At 33.9% G+C, this 12,030-nt stretch overlaps 1 protein-coding gene across 1 annotated transcript; it reads left to right on the top strand.

The window, feature by feature from the left end:
- Position 1: 1 nt before the first annotated feature.
- Positions 2–11,929, top strand: LOC132556787 (RUN domain-containing protein 3B-like). The gene is made up of 10 exons (XM_060221232.1): positions 2–88; positions 1,048–1,163; positions 2,274–2,410; positions 2,699–2,784; positions 3,460–3,549; positions 4,395–4,475; positions 4,750–4,915; positions 5,324–5,481; positions 6,387–6,533; positions 8,527–11,929. Exons 1-10 carry the CDS (start codon positions 6–8, stop codon positions 9,362–9,364), a joined length of 1,902 nt encoding a protein of 633 aa, XP_060077215.1. The 5' UTR covers positions 2–5; the 3' UTR covers positions 9,365–11,929.
- The last annotated feature ends 101 nt before the right edge of the window (positions 11,930–12,030 follow it).

Raw genomic sequence — 12,030 nt, 5'->3', positions numbered from 1 at the left:
TTAAAATGGATATACACGACAGTTTGTGTAACCGAACACAAAACCGACAAGTGATTGTCCAAAGACGAAATCTGGTTCAAATTTGCAGGTAACTCTTCAAAAAACAATGGCTCTATCTGCATTATCATCTTTCACAGCAGATCATATTAAGAGTACATTGGAATTTAATTCGCGAGTATAGTATAAGGTCTTGAACATTGATGTATCGCCAAAATTAAAGTACCTTTATATATCAAACCATATTTTTTTTAATTTCAGAGCTTGAAATTAGCATTCAGTTAATGATGATAAAATGTCGCACAATAAAGTGCATTATGTAAGAAATAAGAGGATTGAATTTTGACCCGATTTTATTACTGTAATCCTTGTTTTTCTTGCTCCTTACCGCCGCTGTGTGTAGTTTTAATTCATGCTAATATAATTGCTACTTGTATAGTACCATCACGATTTACTATTATAAATGTATATTTAGGTCTAGTCATATTTATCTGTCAATGGGTATGTATATGTAAATTACAAACCGAGTGCCAAGCATTTGCGCTTTTATTCTGAACAACGGTAACATTACATTGATGACATCATAAAGACCATGATGTTATAGTACATATAGTATATCATAAGGGAGATAAGTAACATTCTCCACACAGAATTACCCCATATTTAACAAATATACTAGGGTAGTAATTTACAGATGTTTCAGATTGGACAGGTCATAATGACTTTTACCAGTATTTGAATTTGTACATCTATAGCTATGGCACAATACACCTGTTATTCCTTTATTTGTGTCTGAACATTTCTAGTTTCTTGAAATGTGCCATTTGATTCAAATTCCTTTTTACTATGTTGAATTGGCAATGACTTGACTGATATATTATTGATATTAACTGTAAATTCAAGTCAATTCTAATTTTGTTTGTGCATCTTGTGATGCTTTTGTCTTATTTTCTGTTGACTTTATTATACTACACCAGTTTAAGTAATTTACATATTTTCTTCATAGAAAATTAACATACTCTACGTTACAACGACTGGTTATACCTTCAGATTTGCTGTGAAAAGTCTTATTGATAAAGCATCCCTGACAGCTGTTGATGATGAGTGTGAAGAGGTCATTAATTTCTGTGCAGTTCTGGAACAACTGCTTTCACACAGGTTAAAAGGTAGGGCAGTTGATATGTCAGAGGTCACTGGAATATGTATTGCACAGGTTATGACCGAAAAAAAATATCTAAAATGAAGCTTCCATGAATTGGTGTCTAAAACAGTATGTCCATAATTTATGACCTGGAGACAAAAGGATTACTTTCTTTTTGGTCCAAAACAAAAATTCATGTGTTTTCTATAACCCTACTTAATAAGCTACATAAGATTTACAATGTATATTACATGTAGATTGTTTGAGTTTAATCAGCATTTGAGAAACATTCCTACTTGATCTAACTAGCCTCCTAAGTTAAACACAAATAGCAGGGTCTTTATTGATATACTTAACAATTAATTACCTGATAGATAGATAATTACTAAACTGAAATAGTTGTTAGAATAACGATTTTACATACTGATGGTTATGTGCTTCATTATTGTAACCATTATTCATAAATTCATTCATGACATCTGTGAAAGTGTCATCCTGTCTAACTTTGATGAAATGACTGTAAACCACTCCATGTTAACGTGATAGCAAATATACAATATATAATGTAGATATTCACTTACACAATGAAAAGAGAGTTGGATCGGTCTTGCACAAGTAGATCTTACCAGATTTATCCTGTGGTAATATCAAATATGGGTAGGTGTGTGATGAGTGTTTTTGTGAGCACTCATTTCCAACAGTTCATGTTTTTTCACATATTTTTTAGTCAAGAACCCCTGATTTTCCTGTGAGATTCACTCAGTTTTTAGGATTAACAAGTACCGTAATAGGCTTATAAGAATTTGGAAATATTGTTCTGGACTTGCCTGAAACAACCCTACTAAAATTACTGATTTATAATCAGAATTCTGCTATATATTTATCTTATACTTATCCCACTCAATAGTATAATAAACTGTGGACCAATGTAGCAAGTAATAAAATGTAAAGTCATACAACTTTGTGTTCAGCTTACTACCAAATATGTGGGAGTCAAGGGCATTATGTACAATATAATCCTATTGAAATTTGTACATGATATGAATTATAGAACTGTATATGAAATTATATGTACTATCTGAAAAAGACAAATCTAAGCATCAAACAATTTTTTTTTATTTTATCTTTTTAACAGCTCAAAAAACTTGGTTTACTCTTGATGAGGATCAATCACATTTCTGGAGTTATGTCAAGGTTGCCTGCAAAAAGGTTCCCAATAACTGTGTCAACAGTATTGCTAACCTCGAGAATGTAAAATCTCCTGTGGCAAAGGTAAGAAAAGTAGCTGAATAATCAAAAAATCATAATGATGGTATGTAGTCAGAGCAATAGCTGATAAACATAAACATGTCAAGTGAAATTGTATGTTGTTGATAACAAATCTTATAAATTAACATATCATTGATTTTTTTTTTAATGGACTTGTCTTTGATTTGAAATACAATGCAAAATACTGACCAATTGTATCTATTAAAAATAAGCAAACAAGTGATTCATTCATGATTAAGAAAAGTATCATATTCTGCATATTAAGCACATTTTTACTTCTTTGATGTGAAGGGACGAGCATGGATTCGGTGTGTTTTGATGGAGAAGCGGCTGTCAGAATACCTCAGTGTGGCTCTACAACAAACAAATATCACCAAGTAATTACTTCTTAGCTAAAAACTAATATTCATAATTCCGATGAGTATCTGCCTTGACAACATATCACTCATCTATCCTCTCATTGTTGATATTTTCATTACATTTTTAGTCAAGAATTGCTGAAATCATTTTGACCTATTGTAGTCTAGGACATAATTGGTCAAAAAGGAAAATTGTCATTCCCTGAGGCAGAGGTGATTTTTCCAAATAATTTGGGGCCAAGAAGGTACAAGACCAAGTTTAATAACCTTCAGAATCAAATAGATGCACTAAATTAAATAAAACTTCATTATAGAAGCAATGTTTTAGAATATGTATACAGAATCTGAGCAATACCAACAATATCAAATGAAAATCAGGGTGCAAGTGAGACTCTTTTAAAACTACAGAGGGTTGACAGGTATGTTGGCAGCCAGGGCAGGTATATGGAAGCAAAGGAGCAACACTGCATAGAAGAAACATTGTTAATGTTTCATTATCTGACTTTTCTTTGAAAAAAAATATGGTAATTTTAAGCACCTGGAAAAGTTTCAGATTTGTATCACATGTAACACGTTGATAACAGATTTCGTTACTTACACTTTCAGAACTTCAATTTTACCTGCATTCACTGCATTGAGAAGAAATTAGGATTTACTCTGGTACGTAATGGAAATTATTTGGTTTCATTGCAGAAAGTTTTACAGGGAGGGAGCTGTGATGTTAACTGATGATGCAAACATGTTGAACGGTGTTCTGCTGGGACTAAATGCCATTGACTTCAGGTGGGTTATTATATAAGGTGTAAATGATTAAGACTTATAACCATGAAGTACATATACTGTAACAAGCCATTTATTGGTCATGCTTGACACCTGTACAGGAGTGGTGAGAGAATATGCTTTTTGGGTACCTGGTGTAGATCGGGGATGGTATCTCCGATGTCTGTGTTCAGGGAACATCAGAGGGCCCAAGGGTTTGGTGAGCTGCATTCCACTGTTTGATTGTATGTGAAAACTTAAAGTGGGTACCCTTTTGGATTCATTGGGTTTTCTTCCATGTCTTCTCCTAAGGAGCCATTGGAGGTACAAAAACAGATCTGCTCTCCCATTCCACAATTGGGATCACCATCCTTTCCCATCTTATCTTTCTTTCTATGCTTTGTTTCCCACTCTTGGTGTACCTCTTTACCACCATAACAGTTTAGTGAGATTACCTGGTAGTTACTGGCTGTTGTGATTTTTATAGGTGGTAGTTCTCTCAGTTCTGAAATGTAATTGATCAGAAAGTAAAGCTTTTTGTTGGCAATGTTTTTTTTTTCCATCATCAAGCAGGTTTTGAGATTAGGCTGAACTTTTCAGCAATTTTCATTTGGAAAGCAATTGTATTCAACAAGTGAAACAGGAACTATGATGATTGGTTCATAAACAGATAGTGTCTATCGCCTTGTAAAATGACATGTGAAAACTTTTGTTTCTACTTAAAAGTGGCACTGTTAAAAAACAAACTGCATGTTACAAAACTATTTCATTTGCTGTACAATACAACTTTGCAATATTTCAATGTTTGTGAAATTAAGAGTCAAATAAAATGTAATGATAAAAATACTGAATATGCCTTTTGTTTACAGTTTCTGTCTGAAGGGAAACAATGTGGCTTTGTCTAGTCCACTAGAAATAGACTTTACTCCATACCTAAGGTTCCAACAGAGGTAATTGAGCTACATTTACAAAGACAAATATTTTTTCTGTATCATTTATCAGTTCACCAGACCAGCTGATTCCATGGTGTGACTGTCTCCATTCATTAAATTTTCCTACAGTGAAAAGATGGGTTTAAATACATTTATTCTTTGCACTTATCGGGTAGTCTTGTCCCCAAAAAGGCAGTTCTACCTTATATCTGTTAACAATGATTTAGTTCAACAAAACACACCTTTTCTGTTAGTGCCAGTAGTCACAAATATGTAATATATTTTGGTTTAGCCAGGAGAGTCTCCATAGTGATGCTGAGGAGCTACAGGAACTGAGTACTATCTCTAGTATGACGAGCAGTATCATGAGTGAAGACATTACAATTATAGGGGATGACACCTGGAAAAACAAGTTCAAGGCTTTAGAGACCAAATATAAGACAGCCAATGAGCAGAAGGTTACTTCTATATTATTACAATAACTTTTAATGAATCAGATGAAAAACTTTGAAATTTCAAGAAATCTTCAACAACTACACAACCAATGACATTAACAAATCCCTGTTTGATGCCATCATGAAACTTTTGAGTTTAGTCCTTATGCCAACATTTTCCCTTCATTCTAGCCATGTATCTTTTAACACTCTTAGGATGTTCATTAAGCTGATATGGTTACATGCCAGATAAATATTCTTTAATGTTTTAATTGATAAAATCAAGACTTTTTAATAAAGTTGTCTTTATATTGAATGCAGACAGTATTAATACATTCACAAAGTCACAAAAGCTATATAGTATGTATCTTAAGGAATTGACCTAGTTGACATTATTGAATTTACTGTAATTAAGATTTAATCCAACAACAGGGATACCTGGAGGAGCTAGGACGTATGAGAGAACACCAACTGTACCAACTTCAACATCAGCGACAGACTCTTATAAACACTGTGCACCAGTTTGACGTGGAAGGAAAAAAAGAACGGCACCAGCTGGAACTTGTAATACTTGAGCTTCAGAAGCAACTGTAAGTAATAATAGGGAAAATGTCATTAGCAAGTACACAAACAACCGACAGTACCTTTATATATAAACAACAGTCAGTACCTGTATATACAAACAACAGTCAGTACCTGTATACACAAACAACCGACAGTACCTGTATATGTAAACAACAGTCAGTACCTGTATACACAAACAACCGACAGTACCTGTATATATAAACAACAGTCAGTACCTGTATATACAAACAACAGTCAGTACCTATATATACAAACAACAGTCAGTTCCTGTATATATAAACAACAGTCAGTACCTGTATATATAAATAACAGTCAGTACCTGTATATATAAACAACAGTCAGTACCTGTATATATAAACAACAGTCAGTACCTGTATATATAAACAACAGTCAGTACCTGTATATATAAATAACAGTCAGTACCTGTATATATAAACAACAGTCAGTACCTGTATACACAAACAACCGACAGTACCTGTATATATAAACAACAGTCAGTACCTGTATATATAAACAACAGTCAGTACCTGTATATACAAACAACAGTCAGTTCCTGTATATACAAACAACAGTCAGTTCCTGTATATATAAACAACAGTCAGTACCTGTATATATAAACAACAGTCAGTACCTGTATATATAAACAACAGTCAGTACCTGTATATATAAATAACAGTCAGTACCTGTATATATAAACAACAGTCAGTACCTGTATATATAAATAACAGTCAGTACCTGTATATATAAACAACAGTCAGTACCTGTATATATAAACAACAGTCAGTACCTGTATACACAAACAACAGTCAGTACCTGTATACACAAATAACTGTTGATAGACTGAACATATTTGGTACATTGTATTATTGTTTCATTATCCTCAAAATTCTTGCATATCCTCTTTTCAAAGCACTGGAATGAAGAGACAGTGTGAAATGCAGCACCACAAGTACACAAGTCTGATGAGAAAGCTTCAGAGTGGCCATGTTGATATGGATGATGTTAACATCATTAAAGCCCCTACTTCACCAGAACAATCTGCCTCAGACAGTCACAGGTACGGTAATAGTTTTAGCCTGCCTCAGACAGTCACAGGTACGGTAATAGTTTTAGCCTGCCTCAGACAGTTACAAATACTGTAATAGTTTTAGCCTGGCTCAGATAGTCAAAGGGAAAGTAATACTTTTAGCCTGCCTCAGGCAGTCACAGGTACTGTACTAGTTTTAGCCTGGCTCAGACAGTCACAGGTACGGTAATAGTTTTAGCCTGCCTCAGACAGTCAGAGGTACTGTACTAGTTTTAGCCTACCTCAGACAGTTACAGGTACGGTAATAGTTTTAGCCTGCCTCAGACAGTCACAGGTACGGTAATAGTTTTAGCCTGCCTCAGACAGTCAGAGGTACAATAATAGTTGTAGCCTGCCTCAGACAGTCACAGGTACGGTAATAGTTTTAGCCTGCCTCAGACAGTCACAGGTACGGTAATAGTTTTAGTCTGCCTCAGACAGTCACAGTTACAGTAATAGTTTTAGCCTGCCTCAGACAGTCACAGGTACGGTAATAGTTTTAGTCTGCCTCAGACAGTCACAGGTACAGTAATAGTTTTAGTCTGCCTCAGACAGTCACAGGTAAGGTAATAGTTTTATCCTGCCTCAGACAATCACAGGTGCAGTAATAGTTTTAGCCTGCCTCAGACAGTCACAGGTACAGTGATAATCCTAGCCTGCCTCAGACAGTCACAGGTACGGTAATAGTTTTAGCCTGCCTCAGACAGTCACAGGTACGGTAATAGTTTTAGTCTGCCTCAGACAGTCACAGTTACAGTAATAGTTTGAGTCTGCCTCAGACAGTCACAGGTACGGTAATAGTTTTAGCCTGCCTCAGACAGTCACAGGTACGGTAATAGTTTTAGCCTGCCTCAGACAGTCACAGGTACAGTAATAGTTTTAGCCTGCCTCAGACAGTCACAGGTAAGGTAATAGTTTTATCCTGCCTCAGACAATCACAGGTACAGTAATAGTTTTAGCCTGCCTCAGACAGTCACAGGTACAGTGATAATCCTAGCCTGCCTCAGACAGTCACAGGTACGGTAAAAGGTTTAGCCTGCCTCAAATACTCACAATTTACAGTTTTATCCTGCTGACCTACCAAGTACTCATATGTAATTCTAATACTGAAACAAGATTTACCTGACAGTCAAATATCAACAAGGAAGATGTTTATAATTCTGGGGAAACATTTGGATGGTACATGTGATTACTGACAGTTATCCTGTTAGGATATTGGAAATTTGTAACAGTACTGATACCAAATTTATTTCCCATTCATTTTATTTTTACCAATTTTATGATTGCACCTAAGAAACTTTTGATAATTAAAAACAGGGATGTAAACACTGATTATAGCGATGTATAGTTAGTTTTGTGAAAGTTAGTCACTGTGAACTTGCTACAAGGAAATCGTGAAATTTAGCAGCCATGAAAGAAGGCTGGTTTTCCATTAAGGCTTGTACTGGTAATACTCAAATTATCACTTTAGCACACAATTTTAGTCTTTTGTTGTTTTTGTCAAAATTTTTTAACCAATGTTGGCAGGCCTAAGGAATTTGTTCTTTTTTATGTTCATTTTCATTATTTGTCATATACAAATGCACAGCGTCCTTATCTAACATGAAGTATACAAATATAGTTATTTGATGCTTATGTCTCTTGTCCTGGAGGATATCACTTTGGCAGGTTATTTGTTTAACCTTGTTTCTTCACAAAATTATTGGGTAGGTTTCAACAAACATGAGGTGGTAGCATTTAATGAAAATTAAAGTTTATGGAATTGATTAAGCTTAAATTTCTGTACATATAAGCATCACGTTCACAGACCATGTGAGAAATACAATGTTTCATATGTTATAACAAGGAATACTTAGTTATAATGGTATATTTATATGTAGAAATGTATTGTTTAATACCCATTAATTTCACACAGTACTGGATTGATTGTGTTGCACCTATTCTTAACAGAATTGATGGTAAAATATTGTGCTATGTGTTATAGGTCTAGCTACAGTAGTAGCGATGCTGGCTCTACCCTTCCAGCTTCTGCTGCACGATTGGCCATACCTGGATCACAAACTACACAGGCCTCTGGTCAGTTACTAGTTGTGGAAACCACCACACAAAAAGAGGACACTCAAAGCATGATCGCCATGGCAGGGTCATTTACCTCAGAGACCAGTGACACCACTCACACGCATCCCACAGTCGTTGATGGACGACTTCATCTGCGCGTTACGTCACCAGAGAGAAGACGTGGAAGCTCGGAATTCAACACTCCTGAAAGAAAGGTGAATAGCTCTGCAGCAGAAAAAATGGGAAACAATTCAGAGGCAGGCACTCCAATAAGGAGAGGCAGTAAACTAGATATGGAAAAAGGAGACATACCTGAGAAAACTGACACAAGTAACTTAGAAATACATAAAGTCGAAAAGAATATTCAAAAGGATGTGTACTTAACGACAAAGGAAGAGGAATTTGTTATGGTACCTGAACAAGCCCAGGAGGCTGAAACTTTCATATCTGTAACAGATACAGAATCTGACCAATCAGAAGACAAATTACAAACTAATGAACGAACTAACCAATCAGAAGAAAGTTTACAAAGTGTAGACCATTCAGAAAATAGCAATAAAGAAGTCACTTCCAATCAGAATCAAGAATCACAAATTCTAGCCAATGAAAATTCTCCACAAGGTGAAGACCAAAAAGAAAATCAAAGGGAAGAAAAAGAGGAGGACAAAGATGGCTCAAACTCAGGAAGTGACGACATAATGGTCTTGTCAGATGTGAGTTTGACTGACTCTGATGGTCCCCTAGATCAAAAAGCATTACAATAGCATTATTATGTTTTATGTACAAGAAGCTTGTCAAATAGCTCCAACAAATAAGGACTTATTTGTATGGTGACATACATACAGCAAGACAATACTGCATCCATTGAGGAGCAATATCATTCCAGTAGAAAAAGTTTACACAAATGTATATGTACATGATATTTCTCCTTTGTTTTTATCTTGTATAAATTCTAGGATATTGAATTTAGGTTGTATCATTTGTATTCAATAAATTTGTATTTCATATAGATAATGAGGTGTATTCTAGTCTAACACAAACGTTTGATAAATAAGAGGTAAATACATAGTGTAAACTGATTCAAATGTTCTAGACAAAAGCCTCAGATTGTTATACATATATCGTAAACTCATTCTACCGTTCTAGACAAAAGTCCCTGATGATTATGTAAATATTAATTACCACCATATATAATATTGTTAACTAATTCAACTGCTCTAGACAAAAGTCTTTGATAATAACATACCTAGGTATATGTTTTTACTAATTCTACTGATCTAGACAGAATTTCTGGATAATTATACAAATATTAAATTCTACTTTTCTAGACAGAACTGTTTCATGAATAAATATCTGTAAATCATTTCTACAGATCTAGAGAAAGCCTTCGATAGATAAATCTAGAACTGATTTGGTTATTCTAGACCTAAATCTTTAATAGATATTGTAAACTAATTTTACTGTTCAGAATAGATCTCTAATCTAAATTGGTTGTTAAATAACATCTGTACGTTATACAAAAAATTATGCATGGATCATAGACTTGGTAGACAAAGTTGTTTGAAGGTAACAAATTATCAGAAATCAGTAGCACGGGATACCAGCTGGTACATGTGTGTTTTAGTATGTGTATACCTGTGTATGTTAGTGAGATGATTTCAGTATTATAGATCCCATCAGATATTTTCTCAGATAGGTAGAATTATATTCCAGATTTTAGTTACAATATTTTAAAGTATGGTGTAGTAGTGAGGGTGCTGGAATGTGAGCATTAAGATTTAAAAATTCAAAAATTTATGTGATGTCTCAGTTGATCTTAAATACACTTTCATAAAATTTATTGAAAAACAATCAGTATGGTTTGTGCAATATATGTAGAAAGCTATCCATTATCATCAGCCCTCTCTCATGTTCCCCTCCCCACACACATATGAAAACAACCTTCCCCTTCCCTCCCCCACCCCCACACAAAAAAAAAAACTGACCAAAAACAAAAAGAAAAAACAAACAAAAAAATAGAAATACCAATGTAACTATGAAGCCAAAATTATGTTGGAAAAGTGGGATTTTCTGTAATTGTTTAGTTGATCCTGTGATGGGTACTTGTACATTATTATGTGACTTATATAACAATAATTTATTTTGATGTTATTGACAAAGTGAACAAAGGATTTTTTCATAAAAAAGAGCATTCATGTTTTGTCGAGTGTAATTTGTCCCAAAGGTGTTAAAAAGGCCCAGGTCAAAGTTATGTTTCTATTGTACTATATATATATCACATATTTACTGGTACATAACAGTGCATTAGATGTGGTCCTTTACAGCTTCTGTTACTTTGCCATAGATATGGAAAATATTTTCTATCATTTTTTGAGTCACTTTATAACTCAATCACAAACTAAGTACTGTTTATCAGTTTGTGCACAGTAGTTTCTGGAGCACATAGAACTAGATTTTATCTTACATCTCGCTTCACTTTTGATCCAACCAAAGTATTAAGGATGCTGTTTGGCATTTAAAATTTTCTTGTTTTGAGAAAAGATACAATTGTCACTGAAATATTACCAAAAATATGCATGTTTTTGTGCATACTGGCTATGTTAGAACTATTATACAACTCGCTCACTCTGCTGATCAATACTTTTATTTTAGTATTTTCACATTTCAGAAGTTTTTAGTACAAGTGCAATTATCATGGTAGGGATGTCAAAAGTATTGTTGTCCCTCCCAAGAGCAGTCAAATACAAAGATTTTTTTCTTTATTATTTTGTTCATTATAATTATGATGTATACCCTATTTTCAGGTAATTTTAATAGTCAAAGGAATGATGCCTAAGATATATTTTTTTTCATATATTTTTATTTGCAAACCACTTCTCATTAAACTTTGGAACATTAAGTCCTTCAATCAACTGGCTTTGGTATGTCAACCTTTCTGATTTCTAGACATTTCTGGTTGTAATTCATTCTCAAAATTCCAGGAGTGACATTTGAACTGTGTTAAATAAGTATGTCAGTAAATACTTCATACTTGAGTTTGTGGAAATAATAGTAATATTTTTTAATATCAGTATGTGGTTTGAATATGCAAGTTAATGTGTAGAATTTGCATGGGTAAGGTTTGGTTTGTATTTTTAACTCATTAAATCATACATTTTTTCAAAAGTTAAAATCTGGCTATCAGCATTATAGACCTTTTAATTAATGTTGAGTTGGCTGTATGGTTTAGAAAGAGAGAAAAAAAAAATATATATATATGATGCTGTAACTGTCATTGCCTACCTGCAAGTTAACTTGAAAGTTAAATGTAATAAAAATTATATTATCCTTCCTGTTTAATTTTTTTCATTTATTTATCTTTTTTTTTTAATTTTTTCGTTTATTTATCTTTTTATTTTTTGATGATCAGAATGTGGATTGAAAATATTAA

This window comes from Ylistrum balloti, unplaced genomic scaffold, assembly GCF_031769215.1.
Source record: "Ylistrum balloti isolate Yb309-2 unplaced genomic scaffold, AGI_CSIRO_Ybal_v1 Utg370590, whole genome shotgun sequence".
NCBI lineage: Eukaryota > Metazoa > Mollusca > Bivalvia > Pectinida > Pectinidae > Ylistrum > Ylistrum balloti.
This window is presented reverse-complemented; position numbering and strand designations above follow the sequence as displayed.

Excerpts from the sequence above, each read along its gene's own strand:
- LOC132556787 (XM_060221232.1), top strand. The coding sequence starts at position 6 with ATGGATATACACGACAGTTTGTGTAACCGAACACAAAACCGACAAGTG. Across the intron at positions 4,916-5,323 it reads AGACAGCCAATGAGCAGAAG|GGATACCTGGAGGAGCTAGG; the intron begins GTTACTTCTATA and ends ATCCAACAACAG. Across the intron at positions 6,534-8,526 it reads TCTGCCTCAGACAGTCACAG|GTCTAGCTACAGTAGTAGCG; the intron begins GTACGGTAATAG and ends TATGTGTTATAG.